At 40.9% G+C, this 22,497-nt stretch overlaps 2 protein-coding genes across 9 annotated transcripts in view; both read left to right on the forward strand.

Moving 5' to 3' along the window:
- The window catches only part of ACSL6 (acyl-CoA synthetase long chain family member 6), a gene marked incomplete at both ends in the record, with an annotated part of 63,741 nt that extends 49,784 nt beyond the window's left edge, over positions 1–13,957 (forward strand). For 7 of the 8 annotated variants that reach the window (XM_079702135.1, XM_079702133.1, XM_079702134.1 and 4 more), the window contains 4 exons: positions 2,545–2,688; positions 3,718–3,819; positions 4,967–5,038; positions 13,820–13,957. In XM_079702135.1, the coding sequence (XP_079558261.1) occupies positions 2,545–2,688; positions 3,718–3,819; positions 4,967–5,038; positions 13,820–13,957 (456 nt within the window). The remainder of the gene's footprint in view (positions 1–2,544; positions 2,689–3,717; positions 3,820–4,966; positions 5,039–13,819) is intronic. The other variant, XM_079702139.1, reaches the window with a different exon arrangement.
- Positions 13,958–21,080: 7,123 nt separating this feature from the next.
- Positions 21,081–22,497, forward strand: part of MEIKIN (meiotic kinetochore factor) — a gene marked incomplete at both ends in the record, with an annotated part of 121,732 nt that continues 120,315 nt past the window's right edge. The window contains 2 exons of the mRNA XM_079701562.1: positions 21,081–21,433; positions 21,839–21,926. Coding sequence (XP_079557688.1) covers positions 21,081–21,433; positions 21,839–21,926 — 441 coding nt within the window. The remainder of the gene's footprint in view (positions 21,434–21,838; positions 21,927–22,497) is intronic.

Below are 22,497 nucleotides of genomic sequence, written 5' to 3' on the forward strand. Positions count from 1 at the left end.
TGAGCAGTGTGAAGTGCTTGGAGCTGGGCAGGAGGATGCTGGCGTTCCTTTGTCTCTGCTAGCAGCTGCTCTTGTGACCTTGAGCAAAGCTTCATCCCTCTCTGGGGCTCTGTATTGACTCAGTTATAGAATAAGAAAGTAAGGCTACATGGCATTCTTTAGCGGTGGCCCCCAACTTTTAGCCAAAACCAGTAATGGTGCCTCATTCTGTCATTTGTAAAATGGAGGTAATAACATTGCTTACCTCTATGGTCGTTGTTGTAAGGAACAAATGAGATTATACCTGTAAAGCCCTTAGCACAATACCTGGCACACAGGAGATGCTTAGATGGAAACTATGACCAGAAAAAAACTATGTCACTGAAACCAACAGCCTCCACCTGCAGCAGCCCACCCCAGGAAACCTTTCCTGTGTCTCTGGGAAATTGCTAAGATTTTGGGTGGAGTGCTGAGATGTTGAATTTATCAGACAGGTGAATGATGTTGAGCCCTCCAGGGGCCCTCTGGGCTGGTGAGCTGATTTGCCTCTGCTTGGAACTGCACGTTTCACTTTGAGAAACCCTCACTCTTGCAGCAGACATGGATGTATCCCTGGGCCAGGGACTATGCTCAGGGGAGAGACACATCTTTAGACAGTTCCCAGCCCAGTGTGATGGGCATGAGATGAGGGCCATGCTCACCTAGGGGAGAAGGACAAGCGCCTACTGGCTCTGAGTCTCAGGATTTAAGTCCTGTTCCAAGAGGAGAGGGGAGAGTGGGAAGGACAGTCAGGGCAGGAGTAATAGCATGTGCTAAGTAGAGAGACACTAGAGGTGTGAGGCAAGGAATTCTAACTGAGGGCCCGCAGGTGTGGAGGAGGGAGGCTGGAGAAGCAACAGGGCCCTGGACACTGGCAGAGGGTAGATTGTCCCATCAGCTAACAAAGCCTAGGCTTCAGGCTTCACTTGCATAGGCCCCTTTCAAGGCTCTGCACTTCATTTTATATTATTTTTCTTAAAGGTGGGGGTCTCAGAACTGGAAAAAGTCCCACAAAACTCTGGATCTGCCACTGATGCCCTATAACTTGGATGAAACCACCCACCTTGCAGGGTGTTGTGAGAAGCAAGTAAATTGATTCATGTGAAGCACCTAGTGCTGTGCCTGAACTCAGAGCCCAAGGCAGTAGGCAGGCAGTCTGTGGGAGTCTGTTTTTTAAATTATTACTATTTTGAAATAGTATTAGATCAAGGAAAAGGTCTAAGTGTCTGATCCAGAAAGACCTGATTTAAGTCCTGGTTCTCCCACCTCCTAGCTGTGTGGCCTTGGAGGAGTTAACTGACCTCTCTAATCCTCACCTTCACCATTTATGAAATGGATGTGATGACACCCAGCTCATAGGGTGCCACAAGGGCCAAAGAAGTCAGTGTAGGGAAAAGCCCTGATGTCCAGCCTGGATTTGGAGCAAAACAAGGCCTGCTTGTTTTCCTCTTCTGGCGAGACTACTCTGGTTCTGATGATTGAACAGATAGAGCAGGGCCAGAGTGTGTGCACACGTTCAGTAAGGAAGTGGTTTTGATGGAGGAGGAGGTGGCTGTGAGAAGGATTTATGAGTGAGGACAGATGAGCCTGACTGCTGGAAGTCCCAGGAGAGGCCAATGGCAAGGCCATCTCCAGGTTTGGGGCTTGGGGAATGGGACAGGCTTGAGGAGGAGAAGGATGAGCTTCCTTTAGGGCATGTTGCATCGTGCAGGGAAAAAGCCCTGGTTTTTGTAGTGTTTGGAGGATAGTGAGGTTCTGGGTCTGGAACTCAGTGAAGAGCTCTGGCTGGAAGCTCAGACATATGCAGGAGTGGCCACTTAGGAGATAAATGGTGGTCACCTCAAGGAGCATCGTCAGTGAAGGTGAGGAAGTTGCAGCATTCAAGGAGAGAGCCAAAGGAGAGAGACCCACCTATTCACCTTGGAAATTCAAAAAGATTGAAGGGAGTCAGGGAGGCCAGGGGCACAAGCACTCACTGCCCAAGGGGTGGCCTGCCTGCTGCAGAGGTCCTGGAGGGAGAGGGCTCCTAATGCCACCTGGAGTCCTCTGCCAGAGCTGTGCTGTGTGCTGAAGGATGGAGAGGCTGCTCTTTGGGAGTGGTGGCCTAAGCATGGTTCAAGGGGGAGAATCTGAAGATGCTGCTGAGAAAAGGGACAGCTGGAGCGAGGGCCTGGGTGAGAGGAGCCCTGAAGGGAAGGTGGGTGGCCTTCTGAGGAGGAGGGCACCTGTTGCTGGGCACCAGGGTGGCAGGGGTGGGAGGGAGAGTAGGGCACATGGTGAGGGGACAGGACAGTGGGCACTCAGAGCCCAGCAGACCTTGGGAGCCATCCACCCTTGTGCACAGCGTCCCTCTCCAGCCATGCAGTGGCTCCATGAGAGCAGAGATGTCAGGTGCACGAGCAGATACGGTGGGGCTTGCAGGGTGAGACCGGGCATTGCAGAGGTGAGGGGCTATGGCACTAATGAGTGAGGGGCTCAGGCTTGGGAATGCCGCCGTTTTATGAAGACACTTGTCCAATTCCACAGGCTGGAACTCTTAAAATTATTGATCGGAAGAAGCACATATTTAAACTTGCTCAGGGAGAATATATTGCGCCCGAGATGATTGAGAACATCTACATCCGGAGTGAGCCTGTTGCACAAGTGTATGTCCATGGGGACAGCTTAAAGGTGAGTCCCCTAGGCCTCAGCCCTCCCACATGTACTTTGGGCCTGATGAGTACTCTGGGAATGATTTCCTAAGTAACTGGTATTTGATTAAAGTGATGAACATTAATTTCCAATCAGATACTGGTATTCTCTGGCATATAGGATCATGAGAGAAAGTGCCTTTCTAAGGGAGAAATCTTAATTGCTTATAGTTTGGTAAATTGCAGTTAGGTAAATAAGTTGCTTAAAGTAGTAGTAATAACATTCCCACTACTTTTAACTTATGCTCCGTCTACTTCCAGGAGGAATTTTGAGGTAATATGCTGAAGCAAGATTCAGGGTTTCTGTTGTTTTGATTTTGAAGTACACATAAGAACTTTACAGATAAATAGGTGCAGTATTGCAAATAATGATACTGATGATATATCTTAATATATTAAGCTAATGTGCTAATATAGTACAGGATTAAATTATTTGAAGAGGATTTATATTTATTCTGCTTTCTGGTATCATTTAGATCTGAAGTCAGAAAGATCACTGTGAATATATTCTGTGCTATCATTGGATTTATGTAATTAAAGACTATTAAATTATTTTTTAAGAAAATGCTTTAAAAATTAAAATGGTGTTCTTAAAGAATGAGGACCATACTAATGAATCAATTTCAAAATGGTCTGGAAATCCTTAGAAATGTATGTGTTTTGGATTATAGAGTTGGTTGATTAGTATCCTAAAGATGTACTCATTTAAGATTGGCATGAGAATCAAAGGTACATACAGGACTAACCTTACTGATTCCTAATCTTCTTAAGCTTATTTTTTATTAATTAATTTTTTACGAAGTTAGGGAAATATATCAGAAATATTCAAGAATATTTCTGTCAAGAATGTGTGATATGTTGGTGGAAATGTTTCATAACATAAACATATACATATTTTTAGAAAAGAGTGGAGTCTGAGAATACCAAGAGATTAGTTTTAACGCTGGACCGCAAATAACTGCTTTAAAAGCTTTTGTCATAACTGTGTTTTCCTTTGGTGGGATCGCAGGCCTCTTTGGTGGGCATTGTCGTGCCTGACCCAGAAGTCATGCCCTCTTGGGCCCAGAAGAGAGGAATTGAAGGGACGTATGCAGAGCTCTGCACAAATGAGGTCTGTACCTTGGGGCTGTTCCCCAAGAGACTGCTGGACCTTCTGTGATACTGCATAATGAGAGGACATACAAAAACAGTAGCCCAAGTGAAATTTGAACCTATAGGGAAATTTCTAACTTTATTTTATAAATAGTGGGAATCCTAAACCAGAGGTTTGTCTTTTGTCATTGTTGTAGAAGGGGCCTTCTTAGAACACTTGATAAACTATTGAATTTTCCAGCCAGGAGACATCAGAGAAAGCTTGTCCAGCCCTGTTGTTTTGCAGCTTGCAGGAGAGTCCAGAGAGGGAGGTGGCTTGCCCAAAGCCACACAGCTGGTTAACAGCAGTGTCAGATGTGAGAATAGGCCCTCTGACTCACTGGCCCTGCTCTCTCCTAGTGTGAGGTAGCTTTTGTATCTACTGGGCTTAGAGAGACAGTCATGGAATTGAAAAAGGAGCACAGTTCTCCCTGCTTAGAACATTTGCTGCTCACACCTTCCAGAAGCCTTCTCCTGGCACATATACAGTCCTATGGAAGAGGATCTCTGTGCCCTGACTCAGCATTGGCCCCTCAGTCACATGATCTGTTTCTTAGCAGCAGCCGTGAACCCTAGAGCTCCCACCGGGCCCTGGGCTCTTCTGGGGGTGACAGGGCCCCTGAGACTCACTAGGCTGACCAGAGGTCTGCTTTAAAAAACAAAATTGAGGGCTTCCCTGGTGGCGCAGTGGTTGAGAGTCCGCCTGCCGATGCAGGGGACACGGGTTCATGCACCAGTCCGGGAGGATCCCACATGCCGCGGAGCGGCTGGGCCCGTGAGACATGGCCGCTGAGCCTGCGCGTCCGGAGCCTGTGCTCCGCGACGGGAGAGGCCACAACAGTGAGAGGCCCGCGTACAGAAAAAAAACAAAAAAACAAAAAAACAAAATTGAGTGGTCCCTTAGCCTGTTGTTGGACACTCCTTAGGCCATGTGGGCACTTACTTGCCAGATGAGGGGTGGTGATTGGCTTGCTGCCAGGGAGCGTCAGCCCCAGTTGGGGGTTTGAAAGGTGGGGGGAGTGTTGGTATGATTGCCAGTTGTACTTTGCTCACAACTCATTGATTCTTATATCTCCATTTTGAAATGTGTTTTCGCCTTGTAATTTTACCTATATGGTTCAATTCAGGAGCTGAAGAAAGCCGTTTTGGAAGATATGGTGAGGTTAGGAAAAGAAAGTGGACTCCATTCTTTTGAACAGGTAACTGTTACCTTCTCCATACTTGTTACTGCCCTTTATGCAGGGATGAGAATTAAAGTAACCAACAGTGACCCTGACCTAGATTCCCTATCCTCCACGCTGTGGCCTGCAGGCAGGCTGTGTACCAGTGGACCCCTGAAGGCCTGTTCTAAGCTGACTTTGCAACAGCCTGCATCCTAACTAAAATCGGTCGTAGGCTGAGTGAGACTGTGCTCATTGTCCTCATAATCACAGATGTTCATAAAGCTGAAATATTACCCTAGCCATAACTGGTAGAGCATGTCTACATGGTGTGTCTCCAAGCTGCGTGCAGTACTCAAGACCAGAGTCCTGTCTTATTTTTATTTTTATGGGGACTGTCTTCTTGGCTGCAGCAGGCAAGCTTACTTGCTAGGACATCAGAAAGATTGCACTCCTGGGGCCAGTGACCTGTCAGCCCAGCATGCCCTGAACAAAGAGGAGGAAACAAAGAGTGTGTTGGGAGAGGACACAGCAGACCTCTAAGACTTTCCGTCTTTGCAAGGTTGGGGTTCTTTTTTGTAACTGAGTTCATGGTCCTACTTACACATGCCATTTATAATCCTCTTTAGTCACAAATTCAAAAAGAAAAATTCTTCAAACAGAAAAATATCAATATGCTGAGTTTTAAAAATTTCCTAGTATATATTTAATATAATTGTTTTTCATAAAATGGTTCTCCAACAGTGTCCCCAAATATAATATTAAGGATCTGCGAGGTTTATGAGAATTTTATATTTTATATGTTCTTTTTTTAAAAATATAAATTTATTTATATATTTATTTTTGGCTGTGTTGGGTCTTCGTTGCTGCGCACAGGCTTTCTCTAGTTGTGGCAAGCAGGAGCTACTCTTTGTTGTGGTGCGTGGGCTTCTCACTGCGGTGGCTTCTCTTGTTGCAGAGCACGGGCTCTAGGGCACTTGGGCTTCAGTAGTTGTGGCACACGGGCTCAGTAGTTGTGGCTCATGGGCTTAGTTGCTCCGCAGCATGTGGGATCTTCCCGGACCAGGGCTTGAACCCGTGTCTCCTGCATTGGCAGGTAGATTCTCAACTGCTGCGCCACCAGGGAAGCCCCTTTATATATGTTCATTTTGATGTTAACCTAAAAACATTTTTAAACTGGTTTTAAATATAAACTCTTACAGCAGTTGTTTGACAATTAGAAAACATTTCCACAGATTAAGACTTTTAATTTCTTAAGTTTCAAAGTGAGGAAATCTAAATATAGTTTCAGGGTTTGAGGGAATTGTTTTTCTTTTGAAATGGATCTTTACATTAATCTAGCCTGAGAGAAACTGCTTTCCCTCATCCATCAGTGTGTTTTAGGGCAAATAAGGCCTGGATGAATAAATCCTTATTTTAAAAAACTATAAAATCTGAGGCATTCAGGCAAGTCATATTTATCTTTCTGAATGCAAGGTCAGTTCTGGCATGATAATTAAATTTCTAAATTTGCTAAAACTGACTTCATTGCTCTTCCATTACGGGGAGCTGTGTGACTGTAGATGTGATCCTGTAGAGCAGGTGCCACAAATGAGTGGTTGGAGACCTGGTTGATCCGGGCTCCCTATTACCTGAATGGATGGCTGTAAGGGCGCTGAGGATGCTCTGGGGATCCTGCAGATACCCTTGTGATTCCCAAGGCTTGCATGCCCCCTGCTGGATGTGGGCTGTGTGACCTGCCTCAGAGCAGGTGGAGAATTGTAACAGATTCTTCTCCTTGGAAAAGACTACCACTCTGAAGCTTATGTTTAAAAGAAACCTTTGGTTAAGGTTCCAGTGTTAACCATTGCTCAAGTTAGAGCTTTTACTGAGAGGAGACGTATTCTTGACTTTCCATACGCCTTAAGCAAAGTTTCTGCTCTAATAATCGGCCCTTGCCATGGTAACCTCAAATACAGAGAAGTCATGTGGCATCCCAAAGGCCTGAGTTTTATTGCCAAGGCTGTTACCTCTTCATTTTCTCTGTTCTCATTCTCCTCTTTGTTGGTGTGTGCTCCTAGTTGTGTTCCAAAGCTCAACATAAATTGAGTTAATCCATAATCTATTGTCAGCTAGTCCTTTTCCCTTTTCCTCAATGATCAATTAAGGCTTAATGCTAATTTTTTACACCCCCCCCCCCAATAGATATCCAAGCCCAAGGCTTAAATCATTCAACAGAAGCTTTAGGAGTTCAGACTTACTGGGCAGCATTGATCTGAATGAAACTTTGAATTAGATGAAAAATTAATGTAATCTGATTTCCAGAAACAGACAGTTCCTAGAACTAGGCCAACCATTATCAATTTACAGAGATTTAATGAGTAGATAAGAAGCATTTAAAATAACTGTTATCAATAATTAAAATATGTAGGTTCTTGGGAAGTATCTGAGCATACTTAACTGTGATTTAACCATTTTTTGACATTTCTATGCCTTATTAGTTTGCATAGGCATATAAAATACAAAGTGAACTTTGAAACTTGACAGTTTTCAAATTCTGACTGCAAAGCCCTTGCTAAATATATTTTTACTGTATTTCTTGTCATTGAAATGAATACTTACCTCATCAATTTACCTTTAAATCAGAAATGAATTGAACATTTCCCTAATTAATTTAAAATTTTAAAATTTCTCTTGTCCTAAATTATTCACTCTGTGTTTATTATCTACAAGCAATATTGTGTGTTAAAGTGTTTCACGGAGTAATACCACTGAAAGATTTTAAATACTCTTTTTTTTCAGAATTATGAAAATTTCTATGCTTTAATGAGTTGGCATACATTGACACTTTTGAGGCATTATATTCCAATATAATATTTAAATGTTATAGTATCTTTAAATTTAAAAAATCAAACTATAGAATCACTTTTCTGTGACAAGAGTGTAGTTTCAGAAAGGGAGGTAACATTAAGCATCTCCTTCCTTCTTTCCTCAACAAAAACTTTGCTTCTTGCAAACTGGAAAACAAGTTTTATGTTGTGTTAGGCATAAAGGGAGACTAAAGACTCTCGTTCCTTTTTTTCCCCATAATTCAACAGTTTGGTTTTATTAGAAAATATAAATAATTATATTTATAAAAAATGAAAATTGGTTTTACCATTGGTTTACTTCTGAAAATAAACTAACTATAGGTTTGGGGCCCACAGTTAAGGTCAGTTAAAGAACTGTTTTGACTCATTTTTTCCCACTTACTGATTAGACTTTTAGTCACTGGAGCAATTTGTGTAGGTATTTTCAGGGAAGAATTTAAATAGACCCAGGGCTGTAGGTCAGGCTGGAGCAGGGACTGGCAGTAGTGCCAGTCTGATCTGCTCACTAAGTGGCTGAAAGGTGAGCTGAGTGCCATATTGCTTGGCTTCCCTCAACACTGTATTTAATTGTGTTTCCTCTCCTCAGGCAGAGACTATGTTGTAGAGAGCCACATTGAACTGCAGATGCACTTCAGGCCTGCTACAGGTTGCTGGTTTGACAGATACTCAAAGTCTACCAGCAGATGCAGTTCTTTCTTCCTAAGATCATAGTGTTTTCTTTTACATTCTACTTACCATCTAAATAGTGTATGTAGCTCTCCCTATGAGAGTCATCTTTCCTGTACTGTATTGTTTGAAGCTTCTGCTTGTCACTGCTGTATTTTCAAAGGTGTTCTCCCAAGTCCCTGTACTGAACGTAGACTCTTGTCTCAATTACACATGTTCTCCACATGCTGTTAGGAATGCAGATGAGCTGAAACCCAGGCTGCCAGGACACTTGTAGAAATTGTATCTTGGCATTGGCATCTCCTATAAAATTATATTATTTCATTTACAGAAGAAGGTGGATAGATTGTTTACACTTGCCAGAAGTCTTTATGTGATACTGTTTCTATCAGAAAGGAACTTTAAAAAAAAAAATTAAGGATATTAGCACTGCCAGTTTTTCAGTTTTTCATTTCATGGAGGTAAACATAAGTTACTAAGTTAAATCACTGTATCTAGGATTAAGTTTGATTTGGATTTTGTTCATATTTTCTTCAAGCTAGCTAGTTTTGTTATCAAATGGTGATTTCTGAACTTGAGTAGCAGAACTTAGATGACATCTTATATGCACCGTATGAGCATGTACAAAACATAAGAGCAGTGCTGCTCTGGTAGGTTTGGGGCTTGAACCAGAGCCTGTCTTCCGCCTCCTACCCCTCAACCCAGCCCCCTCACTCATCCCTCCCCCACCCCGCCTCCAATGCACTTCTGCCTCTCCCCCACCTCATCCCACCCATGTCTGTCTACACTCCACCTTCACGCCCATCTCCACCTCTACACCCCCGCCCAACAGAGGCCACTGCAGAACCCCTAGCTCTCAGTGCACTATGGTCTGAAAACGTCTCCCTTGGGACCTGTTTCCAGTGAATTTTGGATCCCCTAGGATGATTTATGTTTAATCAAAACAAATTAGGAAAAAAGTATATTCCAGAGGGTACAAAAACTGGCAGCCCTATTCCTTACCAAATCCTTGCTTCTTTGAGCATCAAAAACACTGAGAGAATTTTCTTTTTAAAAATTTTTTTTATTTTGCCATGAAAAAAATTCAGAAAAATTTTATTTTATATTGGAGTTGAGAGAATTTTCAAACAAAACACTTTTTACAAGAACCTTAACAAATTTTGAAACATTCGATAATGCCTCTTTTTAGCCAAGAGCCTCAGATTTCCAGTTATTTATACTGGATATCCAAGTAGAAATCCTTTCAGTATGTAAGGTAAAGTTGAGGCGGCTACCTGTAATGCTAGCTTTAATTTTAGCCTAAAGTCCAGTCCTCCCCTTCCCACCACACACGAATCCCTTAAAATGCTATTCTTTTTATAGCAAAAGTGAATCCTTCATTTGAACAAATCTCTAAGAGACAAAGATGAATCTCATTTATTAATGCTGTGCTCATTTGAAAATTATCACGTTTTAAAATTACAAGCATGGGTTTAAAAAATGCCAGAATTTGTTAGAATTTTTCTTAAAAACTTTTTAAGAAGTAAAAAGTGTAGCTGTTTTAGGGGTCTTCTTTGTATATTGAGTCTTTGATCTGAAAAATCAGTGAATGCAATGGAGAATTTTCTGAGGAAGGACTTCTTTGTCATATTACAATACCCACGTGCCAGGACACTAGACTGTTAGCATCAGAGATTTGGAAAACAATCACTGACATGTTGAATTTTTTGCAACTATTTGCATACATTGATTTTTTCCAATTTTTTAATTTTTGGTGGTTAAATACACATAACATAAAATTTACTACCTTAACCATTTTTTTCGTGTGCAGTTCAGTGGCATTAATACATTCATAATGTTGTACAACCATCACCACCATCCATCTCTGTAACTTTTCATTTTGTAGAATGAAACTCTGTACCCCTTGAACAATAACTCCCAATTCCCTCCCTCCCCCAAGCCTCCAGAAACCACCATTTTACTTTCTGTCCCTATGACTTTGACTACTCTAAGTACTTGTGTTTTTGTGACTGGCTTATTTCACTTAGCCTAATGCCCTCAGAGTTCATCCATGTTGTAGCATGTGTCAGAATTTCCTTACTTAATATAAATAATATTCCATTGTATGTCTGTGCCACATTTTGCCTATCCATTCATATGCTGACGGACATTTGGGTTGCTTCCCTGTTTTAGCTATTGTGAATAATGCTGCTATGAACATGGATGTACAAATATCTCTTTGAGATCCTGCTTTCAATTTTTTGGGGTATATATTCCAGTTTCTCTATATCCTCACCAACACTTGTTATTCCTGTTTTCTGGATAATAGTCAGCCTAATGGGTGTGAGGTGGTGCATAGACTGATTTCTGAAATAAGTCATTTCCTGATTGTATCCATTGATTTTAATTAACAATTCTCATATGACAGTAACATATGCCACAGTAACCTTTCACTCTTGTTCTCCTGGCTTCTGTAACCCACACCCCAGTTCCTTTCTACTCCTCAAGAAACTCCTTCTCTGTCTCAAGCCCAGGCTGAAGCTGTGTCCTACATACTAATAGTAATATATCCAATGTCCAAAAACCACTTGGATGTCTCAGAAGCATTTCAAACTTGACATGAATGCTTGATCTTCCTGCCTCCAAAGAATCTTTCTCCTCCTCCTGCAGTTTTTCTGCTCAAGCAGAAATCTAGAGCCAGTCTTAAAATCTCTTTCTCTATCAATTACCCAAACCAATTGTAAGTCCTGTCCTTTCTACTCCCCAAATCTATTTCCATCTCCACAGCCAACTTTATAGCCTAAATCACCATCAGTCTTGCCTTTTGGCTGGTCTTCCAGCTTCCACTTTTACCTCATTTCAATCCTCTCTTAACAGCGTAATCTTTCCAAAGATGCACTCTAGTACTGTCTCTCACTGATTAAAAATTGTTTAAAGAATTATGTCCAAAATCCCTACCTTGGCATATCGATCCTTTGTAATTTGGCCCCAGCCTATCTCCCCAGCCCCATCTCTTTCTTCTTCTTTATTTGTATCACCTGCTGCAGCCTATACTTGTGATGTCCCAAGTGTGTTTTGGCACATGTTGCCTCTGCCTAGAGCCATATAACAGCCTCTCCCTTCCCCTTGCTATCTTCATCTGGCCAAAGCCTACTTATCCTCCAGAGTTCAACTCAAACATCCCTTTTCAATGAATCCTGCTCCAGAGACTGGGTTAGGTGCTATATCAGAAAGGCATTCAGCTCTAAAAGAAAACCCTCAGGGTCTTAAACGCATAGGGTGTGTTTTTGTGGTGTTCTCACATAAGAAGTCCGAAGATAGGCAGTCCAAGGCAGGTACAGGTTCTCAAAGACCTAGGCTCTGCCTATCTTTCCACTCTCTCTTCTTAGTATGTTGGCTTATCACTTTATGTGGCTGCTACAGCTTTGGACATTGTGCACATTCAAGGAAGGAAAAAAAGAGAGTGGGTAGAAATAGGTATGTCTGAACCTTTTATTAGGAAAGCAAAAACTTTCCCTTCTCACTAGCCACAGATGGATCTTATGACTACACCTTAGCTGCAAGGGAGCCTGGGAAATCAGGACATAGGATTGTCATAGTTTACATAGACCATTTTGGCCCCAAACAAAACCTGGGTTTTATTAGCATGGAAGATAGGGAGTGATACTGGGAAAGCAACTGACAACTGCTCGTCCCTATAGTAGTATTACCATACTGCAGCATCCCTCATTAGATTGTAAGCTCCATGTGTACAGAGATTGTGTCTTGTTCTTCTTTGTATCCCTGGTGCCTTACACTATACCTGACACATGGTAGTTGCTCAATAAATGCCAATTAAGCAAAACAACAAGTGAAAATATATATGTATTTAGCGCATATATTTTGAGTTAATTTTTTAAAGTCTATATATAGCAATTCATTTGCTATTTAATAAGATGGATCTGTTGTGTCAACAAAATAATCGAATGTAGACCCAGTTGTCAGTCAGGATACAATTTCTTAGAGACACTGTCACTCCAGGATTCAGCTCAAGCCCAGATCATAAAATTCTGGTTGAACTGACAGTCACCCTTTCAGCTGGAATCCCACGTGGGAGGAGACTGCCCAGGCCCTCCCAGGTTAGTTCATCTATCTCTCTGGTCCCCCATTCAGCCTTGCAAAGAGACTTTGCATGAGGAGGCCTGGAATCTGCCTCATGGAAACAGGCAACACGAACACTAAGTCTGATCCCTCCATTCCTCCTTCCAATAATGTGATCACATTTTCTGGCAGAACTTTTTTTTTTTAACGCAGACTCGTCACATCCCCCCCTAGACTTTATGTTTCTCCTGTGAATGGCACCACTGTCCATGCAGCCCTCCAAGCCAGAAACCTGGAAGTCCTCAAGGCTGCCTTCTTCTGTATTACATCCTGCCCATTGCCTCCTTCTGTATTACATCCTGCCCATTTATCTCTAAATCGCTCTTAGAACTGCTTACTTGTCTCTGTCTGTGCCACTTCTGTAGGTGCAGGCCCTTATCTTCTTCTCTCCTGTGGATTGGTCAGGTCCTTTTGATTGGTTTCCCTACTTCTAATCTTAACATTCTTAAAAGCCATCTTCACATTTCTCTTGGAGAGATCTTTATAAATTGTATATTCAGCCATGTCATTGCCCTGTATAAAAATCTCCTACTGTATTCCTCTGTAAACTGCCCCATCTACCACTTCAGCTTCATCTCTCACCCACTTTGCCTCCTACTTTACGTAACTACAACATAAATCACTTGGATTTCCTTTTTCATACTCTGCCATTTCTCACTCCCGTAGCTTTGTTCATAGGGTTGCCTCTGCCTGGAATGCCCTTCTCCACCCACCTCTCCTCCTTTGCTGGTTAACTCTTACTCGTTCTTTAACACTCACCTGATTTGAGAAGGCTTCCCTGACTGCTCCTCTCTCTTCCCTACTATAACTGAGTTAGGTGCCCTTCATCCTGTGTATACCACATTGTCTAATAATTGCCCAGTGTGTCTGCTCTACTGGATGCCAGTGTGCACTCCCCGAGGGCAGGGGCGCTCATGATCCCTCTTTGTGTCCTCAGTGCCTGGCACAGAGTAAGGAACTAACTCATTTCTGTTGACTGGCTAAATGGAGGAGTAAGAAGGAAAAAAGGTGGCTTTCAGACATATCAAATAGGCTGAAATGTTATTAGGATAACTCTGACTTTTAAATAGGCATAGTGTTTTTATATCAATATTTCTGTTCCCATATGCCTGTCTACTTTTATCATGTATGCTATGAATGCTGTGTTATATTCCTGATAAAGCTGTATTCTGCATTTGGTTTTTAGGTTAAAGCCATTCACATCCACTCTGATATGTTCTCAGTTCAAAATGGCTTGCTGACACCAACATTAAAGGCTAAGAGACCTGAGCTGAGAGAGTACTTCAAAAAACAAATAGAAGAGCTTTACTCAATCTCCATGTGAAGTTCAAGGGAAGTTCTTCTCAGTATAATGGACAATGTAGCAATATTATAGTTATTTTTTGAAAGTAACGTGTCAGAATGATGCAGCTGAAAATGAAAAGCACGTGACCTTATGACTGAGCCTCTTCCTGTCCCAAGAGGTCTTTAACAATATTTTCTCTCTCATCACCGAGTACACTTTATTTTTATTACAATGATATTGTAGTAAGCTGCTAAAAATATCACAAATGGTATTGTAAACATCAAGACTTTTCTCAAGAACTGTGTACCACTAAAAGTAATATATTCTCAGTGTTCACAGAACTTCTATTAAACATAAAGGAAAAACATAACTGATATATTGTACTTAATTATTTGTGGAATAGTAACCAGGTACAGCAAATATCTAGGCAATGTGGACTACCTCATTCAATAACTGATGGTCAAAATCACAATTAAATCAGACTTAAAAAATTAAAACTAATACAGAATCATTCTGAAACAAAACATGATAGCTCACATTCTACATAACTTTAGATTCTTTAAACATAACAACCCTCATTGACGTGAAAAAATTTTCTCTCCAATTTTTACTTCTATTTATGAAGAATGCAAATTCATGTATTCTTAAAACAAATGTATTTACATAACATTTTACAAAGATCTTTCAATACATTTTCTTATTTATTAAGCTCATTCAAATATTAAGGAGCTACCTAGAAAAAAATGTAATGTACAACTACTTAAAGGATAGTATGTGTATATTCATGGATGTCTTACCACATGAATTATAAAAGATGTCTGTTTGACTCTGCAATGAATGGACCTTTAGGGAAGACTTGGGAGAAGAAACCCAGAATTATTTCTCAGGGTGGGCAGCAATTAATGTACTGATGTTCCTTGCTGGGTTCTTCCGGTCTTCCCATTCTCAACGTGTCCATCCCAGGCCTGGGAAACCCATATGGCAATAATTCTGAACAGCTTCACTTTCTTCCAGTAAGAGATTATCATGGCAGGATGTAGCGGGGGGGGGGGGATGTTATTTCCAAATGAAATAATTTTTCAAGAACATAAGTTTGAAGAACCTCTTCAAAATACCCCTAGAAAACTATTTACGTCCATCATAGATAAATATTCCCATGGGAAATAATTTCATGCGTAGAATCTCTAAACCCTTCTAAGCTTACCCATGAAAACCTCCTTTCTTGGCATTATGTGTTTAATACTTCTTGCACCTGGGTGCCAACAATGTCATATAATTAAAGCCCAGCATGGACAGCAATTAAGTTCCAAGCTACAGACTGCATCTACAGAATAAACTGTCCCTAGGAAAGTGTTTTCTTCTGTAGAGACAGGACTCTGAAAGCAGAGATGGGGGCAGTATTCACAGTCCAGAAGCTCCTTACCCCTGGAGCAAATCCAAACTGTCAGTAAATGCTGTCGGTTAGAAACTGCATAATCACACGGGCTTACTAGATGAATCTGCACCAGTGATTATACACTTATATTTCAGTCTTCACAGAAGTGGACGACCACAGCTTCATTTGATGTATTTATCCAATCTTTTACATATTCCTTTGCTGGATTCTCTCTGCAGTCCCACTACTTGCAGTTATAGATTTGACTTTTAGTAGATGACCTAGTTCTGTGCACATTAATTTTTAAAGACATTTCTAAATAAACAAATACTAAAAATGTCCAAGGCCACATCTATTATACATAGCATTAATTTTTTTATATTTAATATATATTTGACTAATTAAAAGAGAAAGTCATTACCTGAATTGGATATTTGTATTATTTTAAAGGCAAGTAGCTTCACATCTTGAGGAAAATGAACCTCTTTCCCATTGTCCTTCCGCTCAACTAAATTTCATATTTGTCTTTGTTTCCAGAGGATTTTAGACAATGAAATTATAAGCAAATAATTTAAAATTTATTTTGATTACATTTATACCTAATAATAGTTAGAGATAATTGATTATGGATAACTTAAGATTTCTTCTCTTTCTCACTTTAAAGATCTTATGTTTCTATTCGCCTTCCTGATCCGTGTGAAAATCATCACACTTGGGCATATAAATAGGTTCTGGCAGATGTGCTGAGAAAAGTAAACAGTGGGCCCTAAATATATTGCATGTACATTTATTTTTTCCGCTGTTTAACTCTACTGAATTTTTTAATAAAGGAGAAAAGAAACAATATGTATTAACGGAAAAAAATCCTTCTTGCTTCAGATTTCCCAACTTTATTTTGAGGGGGAAAAGTTTGTATTTCTCTTTAACCAGTGTAGAAAAAGGCTATGTACTTAAGACATTTACATTCATAGTGGACATCAGATCCGATTTAAGTCTAGCGGTATAACGGAGATAATTACTTAACATAAACATGTTCTTAAATGTTTGGCCTTTTATCTCTTTTTCATTTAAATGTGTTGGTAATTCTTACATTTTAAAAACTAATCTTGTTGTCTATAAAGATATAAAATAGAATATACACCAATTTTTTTTTCCCTTTTGCCATAAAAGACATCTTTGTATTGTGATTCTCCTCCAGGTGAGAGAGGAAACTGACCAGGTATGTGCAGGCTTAGCTTCACATATTAGGAACTCACGAACTCAGGAGTCTAAAGGAATAAACATACCTAGTCTCCCTCACATGAGCAAGTCAACCTTTCGTTCTAAATTTAGGTAAAACTGCAAGCATGAGAAAAAATAGGACTTTTCATTGCAATTTTTATAGTCAGGTAATGTTTTAGCAACTTGAAGTCAGCACTTAATTTGATTGTATTACCCATCAAAGAAACACTGATCTTTTATTTTTCTGCAGTAAAGGGAATGAATTATTCTTTATTTTCCAAATGTATAAAGCACAAATGTGATATAGTTACTTAGAATACAAAATACTATGAAATGAATGTAAAGAATGGAAAAATGTATTTTTGCATGAAAACAGACCACTTACAAACTTGCTTCATATCTCAGGAAAAAAAGAATGAAAAATCATATATAAAATTGATAAACTATATGAGATAAGTTGCTGTATTTTCTTGCCTATTTCTATTTTAAGGAAGCATATACATGAAAAGAAAAAATGATCCTGGTAGTCTGAATTTTCTCTCAAGTATGCTACACAGTCCTTTCTGTGAATCTACAGTTAACTGCAGTAAGAATGGAATTAGCATTCAAGTGAGGACAAAGCCCTAATGAGAAACTCTTCAGTTTGAACACATGAATGGTTATAACTCAGAGGCAATAGATATATACTACTTGGAACACAAGCATTTCTAAACTTGGTCCCAAACAAAAGGTTTTCATGAGGTGACAGTGGCTTTTAAACATTCATTTGACTGATTATTTTTATTTTCCTTGTTAAGTCATTGCAAAAATTGCATGGAGGGCAATGGATATTTTTTCAAGAACTGCTTATTCTACTTTCAATTTTTTGAAATTGAGGAGATTAAAAAATTACCTTTTAAATATGCATAAAAGTATTTTAACTGTAATTTTATTTTTAGTTGCTTTGTTATAGTAGCATGCATATCAAATATAAAATGCATTTATGAAAACATTTGTAAAAAATAAAGATTTTTTGTTTCTCAAAGTTGCTTATAATTACTATTTTATAATATTTATTTAGCATAATCCCCTGATGTTAGTATACTTGGTGATCATAGATCATAGTGCTTATGGTAAACACTGTATCAAGCTATATCACTAGTCAGCATACTCTACGTCCTCTATAAGGGTCCCTAAACTCTAAAGACTTATGGCCCCCCCAGAGAAGCTATCCTTTTCCTTGCACATTTGCTATTACCAAATGTGTCCTGGATTTACTTCATTTTTATATTTTTAAAAGAACAAAAAATTGTATTCAAATTTTCCATCATGATGGTCCTTAAACAGTATTTCCATAATGTCTTTTACCCATACACAGCGGTACACTTTCTTAAAATTGTACATTCTGCCATGTCTAAATTATGCAGATTCTGCCATATATTTGCTACCATCTACTCCTCTCTATTTTCACAGCTTTTAGTGTAGTTGGGGCCACTCTCATCTCTTGTCTGGAATATTACACTGCTTTTAAAATTAGTCTTCCTATTTCCACCCCAGCTTCCTCAAATTTCACCATCCACATTTCAGTCAGGGGGATCTTTCTAAATTGAAAATCTGGTTGTGCCACTCTCCTGCTTAATATTCCACAGTTTCCAGGATAAAGTTCAGACTCCCTGCTTCAGCACACAAGGCCCAGCATCTCTTCTCCAGCCCTTCCTCTATAGAGTATTGGCTCCAATCATACCAACTACTTTTTGCAGTGCCCTAAAAGCATCATGCTTTTAGGTCCCCTTTTCATAGAATACCCTTTCCTTTAATCCCCCTAATTCCTATCATTCATATCTTAAAACTCAGTTCAACTATCCTTTTCTCTAAGAAGCTTCCCACATGGTTGCATGGTTGATTGTACCTTTGCCCCACTCTCACTAAGACTGTGAGTTGCCTGGGGCTGCAGAAGGTCTGGACCATAGTGGATGCTCAAGAAATGTCTATTGAATGAAAATCCCCTTGGCCCTTTTACATATGTTGCATAGCATTAAGACTGCAATACATAAAGATACTTTTCATCTATCACTGTTATTTTTTTCCAATCCTGTCAACTAAGCAAAAATAAGCCGATTTTCAGTTGGACCCTACAGCCTGTGGATGGTACCACAAATGAAGCCTCTTGGGGCTGGGGGGTGGGGGAGTCACTCGATAAGAAAATGGTATTCAGAAAGATTTCCTCTTGGCTCCAGGGAATCCTAAACCCCTGAACTGGCTGTTTTCCCAAAAGCTTTCTTCAGAAATCTATTAAAATTTTGGATTTTCTTTTCCCATGGAAGTTAGCATCTCCATGACTGTTTCAGTGTAGTCAAAACCATCACACGACTGAACTGAAACACTGAAAGCAGAATTCTGAGTGTAGATATGGAAGCAATACAACAGGGAAATGGAAGATGTTCAATTTAACACTCATGGCTGAATGCTTGCACTGGCATTTGGGTATTTGAAGACGGAGTGGAGGGAGACAGATGATTGAGTTGAGATATCTCTGCCCTACCTCACCCTTTTGTAGGGGGACACATTTCATTCCCCTTTTATAGGCTGGGTAGGTGAAACTTTAAATTGCAAGTCTGTATGTAGTCCCTTCCCCTCCCCTTGCTACTTAGGGCTTCGAGCTCTTTTCCTTGTTCCCCCCATCCCTTTCCCAGCCATGTGTTAGGAGGAATGGGAGCATGGCAAGCACACTAGCCAAATGTCAGGAGATCCATGCCACCTAGGTCAACCACCTGTCATAATGAGACTCCTACGTTGTGATTTGCTCAGCTTCGAATTGAGGGGACAGCAAGATCATCTCTAAGGACCGTTTTGGCTCAAGAAATCACACCAAAGGTTATTTCCAGTTTTGAAACCCTAGGCATTAACTCCCATAAACCTTTACTTGATGGCACTTCAGTGAATTTAATTCAGTATAGAGAGAGTTCTAGAGAATAGGGCCACCAAGGGGCAGATCACCTTTTGCTTTAAGCTGTTTTCCTTTTTCAATGTTTCTTCCATTTCTAGGTCTAGGGCATCCCAGGATCTATACCTCCCAAAGGTCATTTAAGAACTCCAAGTTTTTTTTTCACAACATTCTCCAAAGGGCAAGAAGGGAGCCTGGAGACCTGGCTTGTAAACTAGAGACTGCCTGTCAGCATATTATGGATGTGACTAAAGAGAAGATGTTGAAATACGATAACTGCTTTATACTGCAACAAAATTGTGAGATCCTTGATTGAAGAACCATTTCTAATTCACTTCTGTATCCCCAGGACCTACCACAATGCCTAACACAGAGTAAGGTGCTAAGTAAGTAGTGATTCAGTGACTCAAAGCACTATATCTAATCAGGTAAGAACGCCTACCCTCTGTTCTTTACAAAGTTAATGATTAGTGATTAAGTTTTAATTATTAATAAGTGACTTTCTATGAGCAGATTTTGAATAAAAAATTCAGTGATTTTATTATGAAAATATTGTGGCTATATGTGTGCTATATTTACAGACAATATTGGAGCATCACAGAAAAAGTCTTTCTGTTTTTCTAATTTCATCTGTACAAACAGCATTTTTTAATGTTGTGAAATGACATTTTTTAAAATAAGAAGATGGTTATTATATGCACAATATGTTTATCAGATGCAGCCAGATGGTTCAGCCTGGGTGTACGGAGAGAATGAGTGGTCATTCCTATGTTACTTCCTTTGGACAGAGCAAAAGAGCTGAGCCTCAGGGCACTAGGAGGGCATCCCTTGTGGAACTCACTACCTTAACCACAAGGCTGCCCAGAGATGTCCAGGAGGTAGCTTCTAGGCAGAGGCTAAGGGATTCTGCTTGTCCCTGAGAAGAAACCTCCTGGAACCTAAGCTCTTCTAATGCCTGGTTAGACTCTCAAGTACCATGCCCGCCCCAAGTAATTTGGCGGCCCCAGGGACTGAAGTTGATTGCTCAGGAGGACACTCCCTGTCACCATAACGTGCTTTCATTCCTCTCTGACCTTCCTGCACTGAGTCAGGGTGACCCCCAGCTAGATTCCATGTGCTTAGAGACTTCAAACTCCATTACCATGGCCTTCCTGGTAATGTTGCTAAGGAAAGCGGCCCAGGCATCAGTACCAGGTGTTGGGCCCATCAGACTAATAAGAAAATGAAAAGCAAAAGAACAACCTCCTGGACGAGAAAAAGTCTTTTTCCATTAATTTTCCCTTCAGCACGAGGCGAGGGAGCCTGCGCCTAGAGTCCAAGGTCCAGGCCCCCGTCCACCACCAAGTTCCCTGGCGCTGCGCCTCCAGGAGGGCGGGGCGCTGCCACTGCACTGTGTCTTCCCAGAAGCCACCGCGTTACTCCTGGGAGATAAAAAGGCAGGAGTGAGGCGGCGTTTCCAGACCAGTGTGGGGGTCGGCGCTCTGGGCCTGTTGTTTTTTTCTCACCTCTTTCATTCCTCTCGGGCTGCCCCGCAGGCCAGGCCTGGACGCTGGTTTCTTCCGGCGTAGCTCGGTTCCTCAGGAAGAAGACGAGACAGGCCGTCGAGGGCCAAGAGCCCTCCGAGGCCTGGCGGTGGGGTGGCAATGTGGTCACTACAGGTCTATACGCGCAAAAAGCGGGCCAGCCATAGGCTCAACCTAACCCCAACGCCAGATGTAGGTGCCCCGGCTAAGGCGGAGGCCCCGTCAGGGCCCGGCCGGAAGCTCTCTGCCCACTGTAAGCGCCGTGTGGCTGGCCTACGGAGTGGGACGCGGGGTGGGCTGGGCCTCAGCCCCAGGGACTTCCGAGGCCCGCGGGCAGGCTTCCAAGGCTTTTGCCCTGAAGCACATCACCCTCTCTTAGGCCTGAAAAGGAGTGGCAAAACGCGCGGTTTGCAGAGAATCACGGAGAAATCAGAGCGGAGTCGGCTGGGAGGTAGCAGCTCTGGGCCACCGAGGTGCGTATCCACGAGTAACAGCCCCATGCCTCTGGCCACCTCAAAATTTCAATCCTGATTTTCTCCTAATAGCCTCTCATTCTAAGAGTCAGTGAAGAAAATAGTGTGTTCTGATTTCGCTGTTCTCCGAACACAGAGCCAGAAATTTGACTTAGGAAAAAGATATATTTAAAAAAAAAAAAAAAAAGAAGTTTTACCAAGTTGCTTAAAAGCAAGTGAGAGAAAACCTCCGGGAAAGCATTCGTGGCATCAATTGGTTATTGATACAATTCACCTACTGTGTTCCTTACTTCTTGTTAATTATGTCCCCACAGAGTTTTCACATTATAACAGTGTGAATAGTGATTAGGGACGTGGAGAGCCAAGTCCAGACGGTGCAAACTAATTGTGTTGTTTGTTTGTTAGCACTCAGTTAAGAGGTACAGGAGAGAAAAGCCTGCATGAAAATAGCACTAGTGAAGAAGCCCAGGATGAGAAGATTGCTCCATTGAGTGTATGTATGTTTCTCCTATGGTCCTTGGATAAGCTTAGGGTAGAGACCAGTGGTACCTGATGTACCTCTGGATGAAAGTATAATATGGTCTTTGTTCTATAGATATTACCTAGCTTTCTAGTGTTTTTATAAACATTGATGCTCTATCTTCAGACAGGGCCTTGAATTAATGATTCTGGTAGACTCATAGCCATGTATTTCTGTTTTTTCTTTCCTTTGACAAAAATTTAAGAAATATTCATTACTGGCTAATTTTCTGTGTGACAGATATAACGTGTTTCTTAGTAATTCTCTAATGTTTGATAGCACTTAAACATTTCAAAGCCATTTTCATGTTTTCTCATTTGACTTTGCATTAACAGAAACAGGATTCATTATCATTAGAATATTATATATAACTTCCTGATCTACTGTATTTAATGTGGATTCTGTACAGTATTTTAAAGATGTGTAGCAGTAGTTTGGAGAAACTCAGATTTTAAAAATTGCTTGTGACTTATCTGACATTAGCATTAAATTGGATAGTCACAGTCCAGCATTTTAGCTTGCGTATTTCTCTTTGACATGTTTT

Source organism: Hyperoodon ampullatus (assembly GCF_949752795.1).
Source record: "Hyperoodon ampullatus genome assembly, chromosome: 4".
Lineage (NCBI taxonomy): Eukaryota > Metazoa > Chordata > Mammalia > Artiodactyla > Ziphiidae > Hyperoodon > Hyperoodon ampullatus.